General features: G+C 34.0%; 1 protein-coding gene across 3 annotated transcripts; it reads left to right on the forward strand.

Annotated features, from left to right (window-relative positions):
* Positions 1–1,219: 1,219 nt before the first annotated feature.
* Mitofilin (inner membrane mitochondrial protein mitofilin) lies at positions 1,220–21,834 on the forward strand. 3 transcript variants are annotated; one of them, XR_015071567.1, is made up of 15 exons: positions 1,220–1,383; positions 2,125–2,291; positions 4,593–4,828; positions 8,358–8,536; positions 10,217–10,334; positions 10,477–10,628; positions 14,695–14,857; positions 15,266–15,351; positions 15,778–15,888; positions 16,186–16,303; positions 16,948–17,094; positions 18,096–18,199; positions 18,791–18,975; positions 19,635–20,017; positions 20,737–21,834. XR_015071567.1 is itself a non-coding variant. In XM_085955013.1 (15 exons), the coding sequence occupies exons 1-15, from the start codon at positions 1,339–1,341 to the stop codon at positions 19,810–19,812; spliced, it is 2,064 nt and encodes a 687-aa protein (XP_085811139.1). In that variant the 5' UTR covers positions 1,231–1,338; the 3' UTR covers positions 19,813–20,146. The 3 variants fall into 3 exon arrangements, 2 of the variants coding, with proteins under 2 accessions (XP_085811140.1, XP_085811139.1); XM_085955013.1 differs by lacking the exon at positions 20,737–21,834 and adding an exon at positions 7,752–7,826 and having other exon boundaries at positions 1,231–1,383; positions 19,635–20,146; XM_085955014.1 differs by lacking the exon at positions 20,737–21,834 and having other exon boundaries at positions 19,635–20,146.
* The last annotated feature ends 484 nt before the right edge of the window (positions 21,835–22,318 follow it).

Consider the following 22,318-nt stretch of genomic DNA (forward strand, 5'->3'; position numbering starts at 1 on the left):
AGAGGAATGCGTGGATAAGGAAGCAGACAAGGGTTTGCGATGTAATAGAGTTTATTAAAAGCTTTAAATGGAGATGGGCTAGACATATAGCTCGAAGAAGAGAAAATCGTTGGATAAATCTAGTCATCCAGTGGTATCCAAGAAGTACAAAACGTCCGCAAGATAGACCTAGACACCGCTGGATCGATGAAATGATAAAGTTCTGCGGAAGTACGTAACAACGCAATGCACAGGACCGAGAGAAGTGGAAGCAGCTTGAAGAGGCCTTCATCTAGCAGTGGATAGATTCAGGCCGATGATGATGATGATGATGATAGTATACCGACCAAAATTATAGTACAAATACTATAATTGTAGTACGGTTGGCAACACTGAGTGTCAATCAGCTGTCAGACAGTCTAACGTAATATTGCAAGTGATAAAATAAAATAGTCACTATTTTTAGAAGCGGTTTATTTGTAACGCTAAAATGAGGTGGAATTAATCCACTCAAGAATAATAAAATTAAGCTTTTGCTAAAGTTACGCTTGAAATGGCTATGGATCTACAGATACTGATAGCTCTAACTTTTTAAATATAGCTATTGCTATATTGGCTATAATATAATGGGTCTAGGACGATTTGGCACCGGACAACTGGACGCCACGGAATTCGAAAATAAATAGACGTTAGGTACTTACAAGTACTTTAAAAAAATATATTCAATATTATTATGTATACTTCAATGATTATATTATGATTTAATAGTTGGTAAGAATGTAAATATGCAGACGTAAACAATGATTTAATCGTGCATATGTTTAAGTTCCAACGAAAAAAGAGTTTTTTATTTAATATAAAGCCTTAGGCATGGTAATTCTCAATCCGCGATAAAGAATACATTATGTTAAGAGTAAAATGAATTCAATCTACTAAGTAGTAGATAGAAACTGATTAAAATACTTCCTCTACACGTGTCTACGACAGTGCGGCGTCCAATTGTCCGGAGGCCAGTCGTCCCATTCCCTAATATAATTTATATATATATATAGGTAGGAGGTAGGTTTATAATTTTATTTATAAGTAAAATTCTCATGTTGCTTTTTTATCGTAAAATTTCATATTATTTCATGATATTCTATAATTTGGTTTCCCGTTATATAGTTTGTGACTTAATTATTTTTACCAACATAATACCTAGTTATCCATTTATAATGTTTATCATAATAGGTTTAGGGAAAAGTATTTTTTTCATTTTGGCAGCTGTCAGCCCTTTCAAGAGGTGAACCTTTTCAAATATTTCGCGAGAAACATTGGAAACATCTGCAATCGTGTTTTGGCAGGGCTACTTTAGACAAAATGTTCAGAATTCCATTGAAAATCACAACATCAAATGTAGTAAAGGTAACGTTTTCGATTTAAAATCAATTTATTGACATTGGTGGCGCCGGTATGTTTAAAACCATTGAAATAGAAATTATGTCACTTTTGGATATTATATGAAGGTATTACATCTGTCAAATTCTAAATAAAGTATTGTCAGAAATATAACATCCTGATGAATTTTCATTTTAATATTTATTTTTCAACTTATCAATAAACTCACATCGCCGATATCATGTATTGTTTAATATTTTTTAACTTACATAATAACATAACCTCTACCCGAGACGTTTATCGAATGTAGTTCTGTCAGATTTCATTTCAAAATATTTCTATGATTTGCGATTTCTGTATTTCAAATACAATGGATACTGGACTGTAAGTACACAGACAACAACTATATTTATAATTACAAATAATGTCTGTTTCATTTGTTTGACAATTCTAAATATTATTAGCTAGGTATCATAAGCACTTATAATATTACATATTAATTAGTTATTTTCTCACTGGTTAATAAAATATTCTATTATAATTTCTAATTTTTCACATAGATAATTTTGTGTGCCTAAGGGGTCTACTACGCTTGGTTATTTTGACGTAATGCAGTCATGGTCAGTTATAGCAATAAAAAACAACAGTTGTCAATTTCATATAATATCCATATTTCTTTTAATCAACGGTGACTTTCTGACGTCAAACCATGACCGCCAATTGACGAATTTTTAAGATTCTATAATACTATGTAATTGATGTTGGCAGGTGAATGCTCGGTTAACGGGGAGCGTGCGAAGCATGGCCACGCCCCCCGGGTTAGCCGAGCCATCTTCATCTTCTGAACGTCCAACTAAGTCACGCCTCGGCTCCAAGCTAATTCTAGCCCTGCTGGGCGCCACTGCAATCACTGGTGCTACACTCGCATATGCCAAGTGAGCGAACACAATTGTAAAGCTAATATCACTGCCATACTTAACACAGTTCTTTTTGGGGAACAAATAAAACCATCAAATGAGGATGTTATAGGTGGCCCTCTTAGTTCTATGCATAAGTCCGGTCACATATACAAATTTGTCTTGCTGCAACATGGCCATAAACCAAAACTGTCTTCCACGGACACAGGTGGGACAGTGACACTATAGTGATATCGTGCGACTAGCCGAAACGAAAGGCTGACCGTGAAGAACAGCACCTGTGCAGCAACATTTGCTATGCTCGACGTGCTGACCATGTCGATCTGATTTAGTTGCAAGCGTCACCAGCCCTTGTTTCAACCAAAAATGTTGTAGCGATGCTGTCTCTGTTGAGGACTCCAGGATCAATTTGCGATGAGGTCAAAATACTAGCATCTATGTGATTTTCTGAAATCCTCAGTGTTTCTGTGATTTGTTCACTACCTTCTACTATAATAATACTGTCATTGAGTTTCTTAGCCTGTTGTAGTATTGAAAATAGATATTAAAGACAAATATACATAGTGACAACCTGAAAAATTACTTTTCACACAACATATCTTGAGGAAACAATATGAACTGCTTTAAGTATAAACCATTGATAAAAATCGAGTAATGCCAGTAAGTAGATAGAATACATATTAATTCTTTCTTATGATTTTTGTTGGAATCCCTAACCTTATTAATGTTATTTTAAACCAATACCAAAAATTACTTAAAATATCAAGTAAATATATGTAAATAAAATAATTTAGTAAATAATATCAGTTTATTAAAATAATTGTTTGCTATAGTGCAGGGTTGGCGAACCTTTTTACTTACGCGTGCCAAAATTTCCCAAATATTATTTTTCCACTGTCATGCCGAGCAGTTATGGGGAAAATAGTTTTTAAAAATTCTATCAAAAAATGATGATTTTCTAGATACCACTCACAAAGCATAGGACACATAATATAGCTTTGTCACTTTTTTTCAATTACGCCATATATTTCGGTCCACCAATTTTGAAACTGTCTGCCAGAATTACTACTAGCTTCACCAAGTTTTTGTTTCTTATTTGGTGCAGTCTTTTTGTGTAGAAATGAAATTGTTTGTTAATGGATTAATTAGTTTGGTTATTTACGCAGAAATATACACCAGAATTGTTCCAATCAGATGAGGCATTCTCTCGCTACAGTGGTCTCAAGCTTTGTAAATCGATCAAAATTAGAGTTTCGCGGCGCGGCATTCCCTGCCGCCTGATGATGTTGGTACGATAATATTATATGTGATGCATAAAGTCTAAGGACCAACCTATGCAATTATATATTTAAATTAAACATTATGCTTATTCTTGAAGAGTATTTGCCTTGTATTTTTTATACAATGCGATCTCTCATTTATTATATTATAGGTTTTTTTCTCTTCAAACGCGTGCCATGCAAAATCGTCTCGCATGCCACTGGTGGCACGCGTGCCATAGGTTCGCCACCACTGCTATAGTGGGTATTATATGTCACTGGATGTCTCTCGTGTCCATAATATTATTCCTCAATCATTCACCTAAGGCCATCCTCTCACGCAGAAACTAAAATCCGACAAACTGGTTGCTGATGTAATTTATAAACTGGCCAGTGACTGATGCTTCGCACACGGGGCTACTGAAACCCAGTAATCTCATGACCTCAAACTGTCAAACCCATTGTCTTTCCTTCTTCATTCTAAGCTTTTTCCGTAATATCTCTACGGGAATATTCTGGCAGCCTGTAATTATACAGGCAGGAGTATTTCTCAACATCTGCCACATATTTAAAATTAAAAATCGGTTCGCCCATCTTTAAATTTTGACGTCTTGACTTTTTATTGCTTGTGTATTTCATTTCATTGCTACCAATTTTGGTAAGAAAATATGATTTTTCATTGAATCTACTGATATTGGTACCACTGTTTAATGGGTGACTGGCAACTGAGAGACTGGGAGACTAGCATGTTGTGTCTCCTCGGTTTCAGTTGCGGGCGATTTGAAACTGAGAGATTTCAGTCTTGCCGTCAGCGTGCCGCCATTGAAATAGATGAGCTAGATACTGGAGTTTCAGTCTCGTCTTTTTTGAGTATTCACGTGAGAGGATGGCCTAATTGTAAACTTTTTAATATTGAATTCTATTAATATTAAGTAACACTTCCATCTAAGTTATTATCATGACCGACTATTATACTTGTTGTAATACAAGAGTAATCTATATGCTGTGGTGTTGAAAAATTATAACATTCAACACTAATAAAATGAATGCGCTTTTTCAGGAGCAACAGCGACTTCCGTAGCCTACTAAAAGACTATGCGCCCTGGACAGATGATGCTATTGCTCTTATGTATCAAGAGCGAGATATGCCCGGATCTTGGGCGGTGTCACAAGTCAAAGGTCTGGCATCTTCCGCCAACAGCATGATCTTCGGAGGAGAGTCCAGCGATAACAAAAAAACAGCTGACTTACCGAAACCTGTCCAAAAGAAAGTCGACATTTTGGCACCAGTTCAGGGTAAATTATACGATTTTGGTTCATAGACTTTTGCTAGATTGGTGTTAGTCTTATATATGATTTGCTTTTGTAAAATTTAATGAATTTTTAAGAAACGCAACTAATTTATTAGGACTTGTTATGATATACCATAAATGAACAATTGTGTTATAACTATGCATATTATTTTCACTAGATTTAATAAAAAAACATTTTTCAAACAAATTTTATTCAATTTCAATCATAAATAACTTTATTTTTTACTGTTTATTTAAACCATCAGAACATAATATTTAATTTCATGTTCATTGACTAATGCCAATGTCAGGATTAACTTATCAGCGAATGTAAATTTCTAAATATTAAATTCTCTATGAGTAAGGCAAGCCAAATGGAAATAAGTCTAGGAAATTGAAAACAAGTTAAGCGATACTAAATTTGCCGTAATGAAATACAGTACACTCTCAGTAATCCGCTGCTCGATTATCCGACAACCACTATAATCCGCCGTTATTTTTACTAGTTGAAAGCACAAAATCAAGCTCTATAATTCTCCGGTATTCGATTGTCAAATTTAGTAGTCCGCTGCGTACAAGTATACAACGCAGATGAGATAGGTTTATTTTGGAAACATCTCCTTTGTAAAACGTATGTTCATCGCGAAGAAAGTAATGTACCAGGGAGAAAAGTGCCCAAGGACCGCATCACAATTATTATGCCGTGCTCCAATGCAACCGGGACACACAAAATGAAGCTTTTGGTCTGGGAAAGCCAGGAATCCTAAGCGATTCAAGAATATCTGCCTCACTGAACAACTGGTTGTATCAAGAGATTTACTGTTTAATATTTAGTTAATAAACTTAGATTATAAATACGTATAATTTAATAAATACTTGATTTTAATTATAAATAAAACCGTAATTTTCTAGTATAAATTTCTCAAAAAAACTATTTTTACAAAATCCATGTTTTCATTTTACCATATTTTGTATGTATGCACTATGATCCGCCACTTTCACTATTTGGACATTTATTTTGTCTGGTTTTTGGGATGGCGTATTACTGAGAGAGTACTGTATATGTGTAAAGGACAAATGAAATGAGTCGAATCAACAACATTGAATTAGAAAATTTCACATAAATACATAAAAATTCAAAAAGTATAAGGTTGTCCAAAACTTAATCTTTTTTTGGCTTTCATGAATAACAATGACATGAAACTTAGGGCCGTATGTATGAGATTCCCAAATTCTTCATAAGCTATTTAACCGATTTTCCATCATATAGCATATAGCACTGTTTGTGACGTAAGCAATCTGACGTCACACGCCATTCAAAATGGCTGCTTCATCTGTCACTTTCAAATGTCATTTTAATAATGCATTCATTACAACAAACGTTTGCTTGAGGCCCTCGTTCATTTTGTAGACTCTGTAAAACATTTGCGAACTTTAAAAACAGTTCTTAGTCGTGCTGTTTACAAAATACATATAATTTTGATCCCTAGTCTATAATCTAGATAGTAGGTAACTGATACAATGCCTCGTACCTATTTCGCTTACAAAGCGCAATATTTCTCATGGAGAGATAAGATGGATTTACGTAAGATTACGATAAAATATCTCCGCTAAACGACCGCAAAAATAGGTACCTACTGCTGTATCTGGCATTAAAATATGCAATTGGAAGCATTCTGCATTCTTCTAAATATTATGGTACCTACCTACCTAGTTAATTATTGTAAGATAACTGTAATAAACAAGGTACAACTCTCAAATACACTGGATACATCATTAGTGTCATACGGTGATTGGCATAAATGATAATATTATACAGAGATTACATATTATTATCTGAATCCATTTGCATTTCTGTCATTTATTCTTATTCTGTTTTGACATCTCATAATTGAAGTGAAGTTAGTCATAATAATATGTATGTATTCAGTATCGCCACCAAATGGAAATGTTTACTGGCAATACTGTATCCTTTCGTACAGGAGAATTATAAAATAAATGTGATAAAATAACTGATAAATTATTTAAAGTTCAATTATTCATTTATAATTATTAAATTTATATGGTACCATTCGCACACTTTCAGACACATTTACAATTTCAAAATTTTGAATTATTGATCGGGGAATGAAATTTTATAAGATTGCTAATATAAGGACACCATGACACATGATGACGTCACATTCGTGACGTCACTAAACAACAAATTACATTTTGAGGGCTTAGTGTCAAACAACACTATCTACAAAAGTGCAACTTTACAGGAGAGCCAAAAATCGTTATTTTAGATTCTTGTAACTCAACAAGGGAAATGTTTATTTAAAACCTAATGTTAATATTTTATAATTTATTGTGTATTGTACATTTACCTTGCTTATGATGATGTTAAAATTTATAAGGATAGTTTTAAAAAAATATGAAAACAAGGGTAACTTCTGTAGTTAGCGTTAAACTTTACTGACGATTTAATAAGAAATTAGAAAAGATTGACATAACGTTGTTTGACTATCATGTAGCCGTAAATGTAAAATAACGTTATTTCAAAAAAAAAAAAAACACTTTTTTGTAGATAACGTTGTCTGACTTTAAGCACTCGATTTGTACTCATGCATACAAACGTGCAGTATAGGGTATAGCCTATAAGGTTTTTGGGAATCTCATGCATACGACCCTTAGCTCCCATTTTCTTTCGAATACACAAATATAATTAATGAAAACTGTATTTCAACTTTTGCTGCATAATTAATATTATGTGAAAATCATCCGTAACAACTCATTTAGTTTTAAATGTGACATACTTGGCTTTGCTTCTTATTTAAATGTTTTTATGTTACTATTAATTTATTTAAATTGATTCTTATAATATTTTCCTGCATGCTGTTTGTTAATTTTATCAGTCTGTGTGTTAATATTTTGTTGTAACGTAGCTCCTAAACCAATCAAGGAACGAGCACAAATCCAAGAAACGGAGGAGGCTGATTTACCAATAGAAATCATCAAAGGTTAGTTAACTACTATATTCTTATGATGTTATAATATGTGTCACAAGATAATTTAAAAGGCACAAATATAACAATAAAATAATACAACTGTGTTCGTCTGTCCCAATACGTACTTTGAAATTATATGAATTTTACATAAAATGGTAGACAAAGAAATAAATACATTCTGTCGTCAACATACTATTATTATTTCTATGTTATAATTTCTGTAGAAATATGACTATAGATCTTACTTAATTATTATTACATACGTCATACATATTTAGGTCTGCTTCTTACCTTATCGTGATTATTAGTAAATTCTTTTTGAGAAACCATTATATTATATAGTAATATAATCTTAAACATAGTATAGTATATTTTAATAAAAATAAAGAAGGGTTTTGTCTGCATAGGTGGGCATCAATCAAAAATGTCTTAGCAGACAAAACTGGTTCATGTTCATTTAAATAAGTGGTATAATTTTTTTTTATTATAATTTAGACATATATTATTATGTCATAATTAAAATCAACATTTTGAATTTTTCAGCTCCCAATCAATCAGAAATTAAGGTTCCCATGCCGGTGCCACCCGTCATGTCTCCCACCTCTTCGCTTGCAAATGATGATGAAGACAAAGGGGTCATCGAGGAAGCGGCGTCTGCTGCACGATCCGCATACAAACGCGCCACTGTTGCACTCAATGAATACGCCAGAGACATTCATGCTGTGAGTTTAATCCTAAAAATGCAAACGATAGCAAATTTTGTAATCTTCTCAGTGATTACATACACTCCGTTGTATATTTTTCATCTGCTATTATGTGTACTTGGTAATCTTATTAATCTTAGACTCAGGTGTAAGTAGAAAGCCCACTTTTAATGCTGTGGGTCATGAGTCCGTCAATGAATTCAGATTGTTGTTTTTTCAATGTGTTTGGATCAGAGTTTGGACCTAATAAGTTGGCAAATGACAGACATTTGTCATAGTAGACTATCTCCTTGGAATGCGGACAAGTCCATACTGAATTATTGTAGAACCAATGATGATGCATCTATTCCGTTCAACGACTTGATTGATATAATATCTTAGCGAGTTGTATTGTTTTAATCTAATAATTTATGAATAGCTTATCAGTTCTATAACCCACAGTATGTCTAGGCCGCTTCTGGGAAGCGTCTCCACTTCCCTCAGTCTGTCACAAGTTACCTTTACTGCCTTATACAGTTCAACCAGTTCAGTCTAGGTTCCCTTCTTTTCCCTTATGCACCGGCTAGACGACAGCGACTTGCCCGCACGGCTTAGTTTGTGCAAAAAATACGGAACACTTCGTGATGGCCACACGGCACAAGTGAGTTGGCGCAAACCTCATTAGGACAGAAATCGTCGTCATGGTAATACTGTATTATCCGAATTGCAGTTGCAATTGTATTGGTGAAAAGAAAGAGAGATAAACGCTACAGATCCAAGTGGGCCAAGCAATGGCTACTAGGAAGAAACATACACTCGCATATAAATTTACTCAATTAAGAGAAGATCCAGCTGACTGGCAGAATTATTTAGGAATGGATGAAAATGCATATAATGAGTTATTACATTTGGTCAGGCCTCTAATAATTGAAAGACTGACATGTACTTTTAGGTTTTTAGCTACTGGAAGTGCATATAGGGATTTAAGATTTTTGGCAGCAATTTCTCTGCAAGCCTTGTCTTTAATTATTCCGGACACATGCAGAGCATTTTACAAGGTTTTACACAAACAGTACATGAAGATTAGTTTGTCTGAATTATCTTTATTGGGTACTAAGACGTATTATTTACACTGTAACATTTGACGGACAGAGAACAAGTGCGGCTTGTATCCCGTATCCCTACACGTACTAGCTTTACCGTACAAACCGAGTTTGCATAAACCAAAATTTCAAGCAAGTTAAATTTTACGCAGGCTGCGCTTCTTGGTTTGTGCGAGCTACAGTTTTACCGTCCATACACGGGCTTCCCGATACAAACCGGTTTTGTGCAGGTAAGCTTGTGGTAAAGCATGAGTGTCTAGCTGGCGCTTAACACTCCCATCGCTGGATATATTATAGCTGGCATTGCCCAACTTGCTATGTGGCCACTTATATAACAATTGTAAGGAGCTTCGAGCAGTATAGGATATTGTATTTCTAACCCGCATAAAAAATTGCTCATTCAAAAATTTGATGTTTTCCTTCATATAAAATGTATATTTGAATCAGGCATGGGTACTTATGATACCCTTCCCTACCGCCACCCTATTTTAACCTACTTAACATGCAAGTAATGAGCTAATAGCGAACAACCAATCATCATATCATAATGTATAAAAAGATAAATATGTTTAACAGTCTACATTTACTAATGAATTGTCGTTTTGGTATTATTCAGGTGATGGAAAGTTGTGAGGAAGGCGGTACAGGAAAGGGTCCCTGGGAGGACTTGAAGAGAAGCACAGCAGCACGAGAAGTTGCCGAGAATGACGCTGAGGCAGCTGCTAAAGTACTCGGTAAGCACTGTCCAAATTATACGTAGGATAATAATTAAAAGCAACAGGGAAAATTACATTATTGATTTATTCATGAAAGTGTCCATACTTCATCCGTACTCTTAGTCTATACTCAAACGGTTTGGTGAAAATTAATTTCCAGATGAGTTTGGCGGAGCGAATGGCCAGCGTGCTCGATCGGATTTATCTTCTACAAAGGCGGCTTACGAAAGGGCAAAGGCATCGGCTGCCGTCGCTCAGAGATATTGGCCGCAAGTTGAGAGGGCAAGACAGCACTTTGTTGACGAACTAGAGGTCAGTATATTTCATTACAAAATTATGTTTTTTTTCACTAAAACAGTTACATATACATTTTCTATTAATTTTAAAGAACTTGGAATGTATCTAAAAGGATTCATATGCATTTTTTGTATTACAAGACTTAATGGTGATTCCAAAACATTTTAGTGTGACTGAAGCTCTAGCCGTAAACAAATTATTATTCTGTATGCTGTTTCATTGAAAAAATGGCAGCCATAAATGAAACAACATTCTGTTTTGATATTTTGTTATAATGTACGCATGACACACTGATAAATAACGATGAATCATTGTGTAAATTTTTTTTTCATTTTATAATACTTATGCAAGTCAATTTTACCTCAGAGTGCAGCCTTGGCAGATGAATCTCAGAGCACAAAAGCGTAATGTTTGCTACAAATAAATCTGCGAAGGCGAAATTACTTGCAGTTAGCTTAATCATTAGCATCAGAAACCATTTTTCAGCTTCACTTTCTTATATTTAGGTATTGTCTATAGGACAAGGTTTTCTGCAATGACTTTGATTAATGTATTTTGTGATTAAAATGAATAGAGGATTTTATAAAAAAAATACACACTTACCATTTGTTATCATCATGGTTACGGGCATACCAGACCATTTGATTTGTATACATTTCCTAGATACGAGGGTGGGTCAATAATTCCTTAGAAAAAAGCATTAAAACAGTTTTTATTTTTGTATTTTTTTTTTATTTCTCAACATAATCTCCTTGGAGCTCAATACACTTGGTTAGACGTTTCTCAATTTTTTTTAAACCGTCAGAAAAATAAGTTTTCGGAAGGTCCTCAAAATAAGCATTTGTCCGATCGATGACTTCTTCATTTGAAAAAAAAACGTTGTCCACTTAGCCATTTTTTTAAGTTTGGGAAAAGGAAAAAGTCACTGGGGGCTAAATCTGGCGAATACAGTGGGTGGTCGACCAATTCGAACTTCAATTCTTCAATTTTAGCCATTGATCGTAAACATGTGTGAACACGGGCATTGTCCTGATGAAAGAGGATTTTTTTCCTGTTTAAATGAGGCCGTTTTTCTTCAATTTTGTTTTTTAGCTGGTCCAATAAAGATGCATAATAATCCCCTGTTATTGTTTTTCCTTTTTCCAAATAGTCAACGAAAATAATTTCACGTGCATCCCAAAATACAGTAGCCATAACCTTACCAGCTGATTTTACGGTTTTCGCCTTCTTTGGACATGGTTTGCCTTCGCAATCCACTGCTTTGACTGTTCTTTCGTCTCGGGAGTATAGTGGTGTATCCATGTTTCATCTACAGTCACAAAGCGACGAAAAAATTCATCCGGATTGCGTTGCATGAGCGACAACAGGGCTTTAGAGGCCACCACCCTATTGCGTTTATTGTCGACTGTGAGCAAACGCGGCACCCATCTTGCAGAAATTTTTTTCATGCCCAATTTGTCATGTAAAATAGAAATGACGCTACCTTTTGAGATCCCTGTAATCTCAATTATCTCACTCAACTTTAATCTTCGGTCACTTAACACCATATCGTGGATTTTATTGATCATTTCTGGTGTAGTCACCTCTACAGGACGTCCTGAGCGTGGTTCATCCTTTGTTGATGTACGACCACGTTTAAATTCATTTAACCAGTTATAAATAGTTGCAAGTGAAGGAGCAGATATGCCGTGAACTAAATCCAACTCATTTTTTATTTCCTTTGCTGTTAACCCTTTTATATTAAAATGTTTAATAACAGCTCTAAACTCAATTTTCTCCATTTTCCATTTTTCCATTTTCCACAAGCAAATTTTTTTTTTAAATGTACGAGAAACACACAACAACCCGACCAATCTGATTGAAACTTCGCAGCATACTGAATCGGTAGTGCCGCTGCATGAAAACAAACCGCTTACAGTACTAGTCGCGCCACCTGTCGGCTTTTCTAAGGACTTATTGACCCACCCTCGTACCATACACCTGCAATGTGAAGTAAATTATATCTTCGGTCACTCTTAATCCAAGCATTGAATTCGTTGACGATGATTTATTTGTAGCAAACTTCACACTATTTCTGCCCGCATCTGTTAAAAAGCAACACAATCATAGATACACAGTCAATTTCATAATAATAATATATGTTGTTAAGTCGCAAAATCAATTCTAGACATTTTTAAAACCACCTTTTTTAGAACATTACCTTGCGATATAGCGTATTTGTGTTTATCATTTTATGTCAGTGAATTTGATCGGAAAGTAAAATTATATAATAATATATTGACGTAGTAAGTATGAAGTGAAAACCATTTAATTTGTTTTTTTCTTAACTAGAAAACGTCTCCACAGCAGGTTATGTGATTCGACGACTCATATTATTAAATGTGCCACTATTGCCAGCATAAACTTGCATTTTTTACCAATAGATGCTATTGTTTTATTAACCCTTAACACTCGAGTGCCGCCATATCAACGGCATTATAAGTTTCCCGTATTACTCGAGTGCCGCCGTAGCGGCGGCACGCCTATAAAGTCATTTTTTGTAATATTTTCAGAAATTTTTATAATGCGATTTCAATCAAGTTAGAATGAATAATAATAGGTTATTACATTTATCTGAGAAAGAAGTCGGCAAAAGAATACTGCGTGCGTAATTTCAACATAGTATTTTTATCGGAATCTTCTCTTTTTTTATTCGTAGGTCGTCGCTTGCAAGCAATGTTTTTTTGTCACATAAATTTTATTTATTGAACGTTCCCAGACTAGAGTGAAGTGTTTGTCACGCATGATTTTGAAGTGTGTTTATATTTTTTATTGGTTCTCGCTTGCGCAGGGGCGTCTCGTATAGTTTATAGTTTTATATTTGAATAGACTGTTTTTGATGACAATACTTACTAGTATATTATGCCGATTCGGAACCTATATAATGTGAAATACTCTAATGAGTCAAATGAAAATTATTACGTATCGATTTATTATTTTTTGAGAAATCTTTTGATAATGTGTACCGCACTGGGAATGAGTTGTTATGAGCCCGAAACTAATTTAGGAAATTTACGAGACAGCCGCTTATATTACAAGTGTATTTGAAGACAATTCATTTGTATCATATTTACAGTCATAACTATATGTATGGACGATTTACACTTTATAGCCACTTCTCTACATACCGCTATTTCATTACGATTCTGTGATAAGCCAGGATTACATATTGGAGATTGCTTTGTGAAATACCACACAATGAAGAATTATAAATAAACTAAAAATAAGTACAGTATATTCATTATAAATCTATTTTACAGAATAAAAAAAAAAAATTTTTTTGTACATTTTTTTCACCAATTAAATGTTTTATATTGAAATTATGCTTTGTACGGAAAAAAGTCTCGAGTGGGTGGTATGTACCTATAAAAAAAATTTCGAGTGGAAAAGGTTAATTAATAAATATGTTGATCATTTCGAATATGAAACGTCTTTGATTGACAACAGAATTAAAACATTTACATTACTATAATGCAAATGTAGCTTATAACTGCTTGTGAAAGGACTGAGTGTCAGGTATTGGACATAGGTATACATCATAAAATCGAATATAATGTTATAATTTGAGCTATAAACAGTGATGGTAGATATAATCATTGCCACTATGTTTTAATGCATCAACTTATAATTTAATATACTTCAAATGTTCTAGAAACGCCATCGAGTGCTGTAATACTTAAAGTTTGTAAGGCTCTCTTTAGTATAAATCAAGCTTTATGTTTAAACCCGTTCTTTAGGGATATGCATAAAACTAGCCGCTTGACGTACCCGAGATACACAACAGCGACAGGCAACACTACTGTATTGAGATGTAAGGTCGCTCTCGAATGGATGTGTCACGGCGTGTTGAGCAACATTACAGCTCTGAGAGCAATAGTGTCGTCTGTCTTGGTCACAGGATTTAAACAACTAGCTTAACAATCAATTTATTATGTGAAGCAAATATATTAGATTCGTGTGATCACAGCACATTAAAAATAATAAATTACATTTTTTAATAACATATTATATAATATAAGTCACGTTGATTTTTGTTAAATAGGTTTTATTCCCTCGTGCGGACATATCTCTCGGCCGCCTCGATACTCGCGGAGGAGATCCCGATGCTCTTCTTCTACTCGCTCTCCGCAGAGTTGTCTTGTATCAACAGTTGCTTGCCAAACAAGATGTGGTGCTATCCAACAAAGTAGATCTAGCATTGAGAGGTAATGTCTGAGATAAAACTATTGTTTTGAAATAAACTGATCTTATCCAAGGCGGATACAATAACATGTGAAACGCGTCGATCGCAGGATGCATTTTGGTTGGTCGCATAGTAGAAAAATTGTTTGACAATGAGTACAGTGGGTGCCCAAAAGAAGAACAAAACTTATCACTTCCACGATAAATGCGAGATTGAGTGGTTCTTGGTGATGTTGAAAGAGAAGTGTTGTTGTTTGCAACGCCCCAGTTTCCTCGGTCAAATATAATATGTATGTTTGTTCAAATTGAGTTTGGGTGAGTGGTAGATTACTGCCACTTTTAATACTAAATAGATCACGGCCTTCTTAAAGTTGGACATGCCTGCAATATCAGAATAAAATATGTTTATTTGACAAATTATTTCATTTCAGGCACAGATGAAGATATCATACGAGCAAAAGTTGAACTCGAGTTAGAAAAAGAAAGGAGGGAACTGGCAGTACTATATCAAAAAAAGGTTAGTAAAATAGATACAATATTGTAAAATGTCATTCGTTGTTTATCTATCTTGTCTATCTCTACGACATGGACATACAGATCAATGATTCTGACCTGCTGCAAGGTGTACAGACCACGTCATAAATGAATTTTGATTTTTCCAAACTTACCAGCATAATGACAATGAATGCAATGATTCAAGCAAATAATGGGATGGTGTCTCTTCACAAAGCATAAACTTGACTGTGACAATATGCTTATTACATGATAATATGTGTACATATTTGTTTTATATACGTAGTACTAATTGGGGTTTAGACAATTAGAAAATGGTTAAAATTGGCCCTGCTAACGAAAAGTTTGCATAATTATGACTGTCTTGACAGGACTGAACAATGTCAAACAATAGAATTTCAATGTGCTTATATTTAAATTTTAATTCTAGATCTTAGCATCACAGTTGGAAGCATCACGAGAAACCGATGAGCAATTGAAACGTCAGTTAGAGATCCATACCATGCATCTTCAGGGAGCACTAGATCACCGAGCTGATGAGGTATTTTTCATTCCAAATATTTATGTCTTTAAAAAATAACATTTATATTAACACAAAATATTCTGTGAACATCTTTGGCAGTTTTTTACTTCTGTACAACCTAATATGTCAGCCAGTTTGGGATTCGCCAAAATTTCATATAATAATTCAAGGATTTTTCCAACCAAAGAAGGTTAGGAACCACTGTTCTAGACATGTACTTATCAGTGCATGTTTATCACATAACATTGATATAAAATCTTTTTTCAGGGAATACTTTCTCACTTACTCATTTATCAATAAATTATAATTTTAAAGGTCACACAACATGAACGGGCATTGGCTGAAGAGCGAGCTGCCAAAGAAAGAGCTGCTCACGGTTTGCGATTGGCTGCCGTCTTAGGTAGACTACAAGGTGTCGATGATGCTTTAAAAGGTATGCATAATAAAAAATGTGTCACAAGAAGGTGTTAAGTCTAAAATTGCTACTTTTCTGGAGAACCAAAATAAGATCTATTTTTGGACCATTTTCTCTAGGAACTCCAAAGTTTCTGTGTGTAATTTAGTTATTCAGAGACGTTGATTTGACTGATCCTATTCTCAATTATTCATATATGTATAATGGTTCATTTGTCATATGTAACTTATTTTTCGATTTTTAAGACTTTTCACCCTTTACTTTTCGCCCACAGAATGTGTTTTTCATGGTATGGTCATATTATAATTATTGTATTCATAATACATATAAGTTTTTTCAATGTTATTTTTAAACTATAATGAATTGTTATTTTCTCGCAGCTGTTGATGATGATTTGAAAGGTAATATTTATTATTAAGATAAAAATTCATAAAATTTAATGAAACGGCTTCACTGAAATTTAATTATACAAATAAACTAATGTTTGGCAGTGACTTTGAGTGAGTCGTTGAGTCTGGGATTTTTTATGAAGTGTTTATATTTGACTTTGTCAAGATCAAAAAGTAATAATCATGTAGTATTTTGTAAATATAAAATGTTATATTTCATAGTAATATGTAGGTTATAGCGTTGCATGAAATAATGTTGTCTGTTCTCTTCAGCTCGATCGGATGCGGATAAGATGGCCCGTCAATCTCAAGTGTTGTGGGCGGCAAGCGAAGCGTTAGAAGGTGCTCTGCGAAGTGGCGAATCCCACAAACTTCGAACACCTCTCGCTCCAGAACTTGACGCCATTGCTGCAGCTGCTGGTAACGCGCAATATTTATTTAAAATTAACCATCTATCTGATATTTTTCCTTTGGCTGCACAATTTGATGTAGATCTTGACCATCTCACGAAGAGGTTTCTAGACCGATTTTTTTAATGAAAAATTGATGTTGGCCACTTGCTCAATCTATTCGGATGGACCTAAAAACACACATTTAAAAATAATATGTGAATTTTCCAGACCCTGGATTCGAAGCTAAATTCCATGACTTCATAAGCTCAGCCAGCGTTATTTTATTATATATATAATTCCGTAATGTACTTGAAATTATTCAAAAACCACTGAACCTATTTCGGTGATTGATGGCTTGAATGACCTGGATCCCAAGATGAGTGCAACATACCTTACCTTTGTACAGATTTAAAATTACAAAATATGGTTAGTGTTATTGACGGAATTTAAAAACACTTCAGATGTACAGTTGCTAGAAATTATCAGCATAAATTGAGTCTGTAACTTAATTGGTAAAACATCTGTGATAAATGTGGGTTCGAATCCCTTGAATCGAATTCAATTTCGAATGAATTAGTTTAAGATTCTTTCATGAATTTTTCAAATAAGTCAGTATAAGAATAAGTTTTTGAGGATGTGCCATGCTACAGTAGGCGCTCGGTAATCCAGCGTTCACCAATCCGGCACGTCCAATAGTCCGGCATTTTGCAACTCAGCTCTCCTGCTCTATAATCCATTATTTTCACATTACGGTTTCACATTAAACTGCCGGATTACAGAGTGGAGAGCCGTTCGCTCGGCAGTTCGGTGCCAAACCTTGACAGATTATTTATCATTTCCTATAGATATCCAATAATCCGGCATTTCTGACAATCCGGCATAGGTGAAAAAATATGGGTGCCGGATTACCGAGCTCCTACTGTATGTATTTTCAATGAAGAATGTTACATTCTTAAATATTCTGTATTGTGTGAAGTCTTGAATTAAGACAATTTAAATACAATAATAATTTTTGTTACATTTCCTCAGCGGAATCAGATGAATTAGTTGCAGCCGTTTTAAGAGGGTTTCCTGCAGTAGCCAGGGAAAAGGGAGTTCTCAGTGAAGTGGCGCTTAGGGATAGATTCATCAAAGTATGTATTCATTTAATTTATGTTACTTATGTTTATCATGTTATAATTGAAACATTTCTCTTCAGCCATTTTGTTTACTGCTGGAAGCAGTCGTCTCCCTCTGTACTGTCCAACAAGAAGATTTATTCAATAGCCGGAAGTTGCTGTCGTTGATTAAATAGGAGGAGCTTATTGGTTCGCAGTCTTAACACGTGGACAACTCGTAGCTAACCGGAAGTCGCTATAATCGAAGTGCAGTTAAAAATGGGAGGAGCTTGTTAGTTCACAGTTTTAGCACGTAGCCAAGAAGATCTTGTTGTACAGTAAGCCATTTCATCCAATCCTTGACGGTTGTATGTTCTATGATTCTATAAAATCTAAGTATTTTATCAATTCATTGACCTATTGGCCATCCTTATCATCCCTTATATACTATTGGTTGATGAAAAGATGTCCGGAAGATGTCTCTATGTGATGAAACTATTGCTGCATGATCTCATCATTCAATGCTATCTAAAGGAATTAATATCTACCGGTATTTAAATTTGAGAAACCAATGATGTTTGTTTTACCCTGAGTGTATGTATATAAGACCCATTTTTCCATTTTCAGGTAGAAAAAGTTTGCAGATCGGTTGCATTAGTCCCAGAAACCGGAGCTCGTCTTCCTGTATTCCTGTTATCTTGGCTCCAAGGACTACTCCTGGCTAAGTCTTCGAATCCACCGCAATCCGAACTCGACGATCAACCAACAGATTTTTCACAGCTTGACACTTACGATATTCTTCAAAGAGCTAGGTAGGTTTACTTTTATATTATTCACAGAGTAATTTATTATTATTATATTTTATATCTTGCCGCCTAGCCCGAAGTTAATTAGTCAGCATTGTCGAAAAGGTTAACTTTGGAAGAATATTGTGTGACAGTGTTTCTGGTTTTTGTGTCTTATTTACTTATTATTTTATATTTTGATAATTTCACTCATTACAATAATAATATGTGACACTATTTGTAGTTTCAATGTTGGTTACCTCCATTTTTATTTGTTTTGATATTTTAATTGATTTTAGTTCTATAAGCACCTTTTCATCATACGTATGTTCATACACTATCAAATCCGGCTACATTTATTGGTGAAATAGTATTAAACCGGAGTTGGATTGCAATGTCACTTATTTATATCAGCCGTTATTTTTTTTATATTTCTCATCTAACGTTTAACATAGTTTTATTTAGTTTTTCGCTTTTTCTAATTATTTATTGACATTTTTACAAAAAGGAAATAGCGAATATCTCAAAATGGCGGTATGTAGTTGTAACCGACATTGGAACTAAGAGCTTCTTGTAAATGGATATCATTATGACCGTAACTGTACCTTGACGAAAAAAAAATTGAAACTGCGTGGTTAAAAAACCGTGTTGATGAATAACTGATTTTTGTGTAATTGTTTTGACAGATACTGGGTAGAACGAGGACAATGGGCCCAAGCTCTCAGGTATATCCAGCTGCTGTCAGGAGCACCTCGGGCTGTAGCTCGGGATTGGGCCAAGGAAGCCACCCTTCACTTGGAAGCACGACAGGCCGCACGGGCGCTTTTGGCTCATGCTTCTGCCACCGGCTTGCTCCATCTCTAAATTCCGTATTACAATTATTATACCACCTCTCCCCTTTTCCATCCTGACGTCCTTCACTGGAAAATAATGAGTGAAATCGATATATCCTGCCTTTTCCTATTCAAAGCTATTATTTGTTTGTCGATATCAATGTATTTTTATAGGATATTAAAATGTTGAGAGAAGTTTGTCACGTAAATTCAAAAGAAGAACCATTTAAGGCGATGTCTTTACCTACCAGAGGCACCTGGCGGAAAAATACGAAGCTTGTAATTTCAAACATTTTTTTGATAATTTACAATTTCAACTGTGTTAATTAATATTATTTATTAAAATATGTATCTGAAAACATTACAAAAAAAAATATTTTTTATTTTAAGTCAAAGATAAACTTACAATTGTAAAAAAAATGTAATAAAATGTGATTTGTTGCAGGACCCCATCTTGTATTACATATACTTATGCTTGTATTTATTATTACAATTTAATTTATTAAGTTTTCTAAGATTCGCCTTAGACATTTTTGACTAATTCATAGTTTTAATATTTATTCTAAAAACATCGATTTTTATAAAAATATAAATGTTTATAACTTGAAATCCTTTTTATTTGTATTTTTATAAAAATGGATGTTTTTTAAAATAGATATAAAAAATATTAAAACTATGATTTAGTAAAAAATCTCTTAGGTGAAGCTTAGAAAACTTAATAAACCAAATTTTAATAATAAATATGACCATAAAATATATGTAATAGTAAGATGGGGTCCTGCGACAAATTCAAATTTTATTACATTTTTTTACAATTGTAAGTTTGTTTTTGACTTAAAATAAAAAATATTTTTCTTTTTAATGTTTTCAGATATTTACTTATCAATTAATACAGTTGAAATTGTAGATTATCAAAAAAATGTCTCAAATTGCAAGCTTTGTATTTTTCTGCTAGGTGCCTCTAAAGACATCGCCTTAAATATAAAGTTTACATTGTAATGTGTTTCAATTGTACAATCTGTCTCATTAAATGCATAAAAACAGATTAATTTCTGACTACGTATTTGTGCTACACTGTAGACTGAAAATAATTTATATTGTCATCTTTTATAGTACACACCTACCTAATTGCTGCTTAAATTTTTTTTAAAGTAGGAATTATGTATTAAAATTGATTGAAAAGGTTATGATACAAAATATGTATATAATGCATTTTAATTTGAATATTTCTTCTATTGGACATAGAGTCACAATATAATTTCCGTATTTATTTTGTGTACTGTGTAGCATGTCAATTGCATACAAATACTAACTGTTTTTCCACCTCCATACTGAAATCCATTTGAAAAACAAAATACTATTTATTTCTAGTCTGTTATTTAACAATTACTATATTTTATTGAATGTTGTACCAATTTCAATAATATGTATTATGTTTTGTTGACTTGTGGCACTTATTTTTTTCTTCTTTTAAAATAATGCACACATAGTTGGAAAATTTACGGTGCAATATCAGAAATCTGCTACTCTGAACTTGATGCGTTGCTATCATTTTAAGATTGGTGTAGCAACTACAAACACAAATTTATCTAAATGTATTAGATCTCAAAATGTTGCTGCTATAAGCCAAACATAGTATTTACAACTATTGTTAAATCAGAAGTAATGATATTTTTAGAATGAATTTATTTATTCCTCTTATTGTGTACCCAATATATTATTATACATAATATGTCTGAAAAAGTTTGTTAAATATATTTAATGTCGATTGATGATTAAAATTGTCAAATTTATTTCGGAAAAGGTAGTTTTGACTTGAGAGAATACAATATTATGTATATGGCAGAAAATTGTATAAAAATTTGAATGAATTTAATATGTAATCGGATGGGCATGTTTCGGTCTATTTATGGTATGAGAAGATAAAATTATGTAGATGAAAAGATGTTAGTCATGTTTTTTTAAAAAAGAGTTATGGAGTGATATGTGATTACTCATTGTAACATTCTACTATTTAAATTTAATGTGTAAATAAATAAATAAAGATTTTTTTATAAAACTTTCTTTTTAATTTCCTTTTCCGATGTGCATCTTGGCCACCTTTCGAAGATGTTTTATTTTTAGAGTACCTAATGGATGTCGGTCACTTACCCAACCTATTTGATCCATGCTATGGATCCAAACATACATTGAATAACAGCATGTTGATACCAGATGGAAATCTCCCACAGGAGACTACCTCAAAGGGCGGACCGAACCATCATATTTCCCAAAATACCACAGCCTACGTCCACTCTTCGCGGTGATCGCAACCCTCGGCCGAGCGGAACCCGTCTCCTTGAAATTCAAATTCGTCAAACTCCCGCCAAAACAGACGCGGTCTATCAAAAACGGCCGCTCGCGCCGCCACTAGTCAATCCGTCGGTAAAAGAGAGAGGTTCCCGACCGACGGATGAACATGACGCCGCCTGTCAGTTGAACGCGCGCAAAAAGCTCTCTTACCTCAACCGCCGAACCAACAGCATCGACCGCAAAAT

This window comes from Rhyacophila brunnea, unplaced genomic scaffold (assembly GCF_057557595.1).
Source record: "Rhyacophila brunnea isolate RB1 unplaced genomic scaffold, BYU_Rbru_1.0 scaffold_4, whole genome shotgun sequence".
Taxonomy (NCBI): domain Eukaryota; kingdom Metazoa; phylum Arthropoda; class Insecta; order Trichoptera; family Rhyacophilidae; genus Rhyacophila; species Rhyacophila brunnea.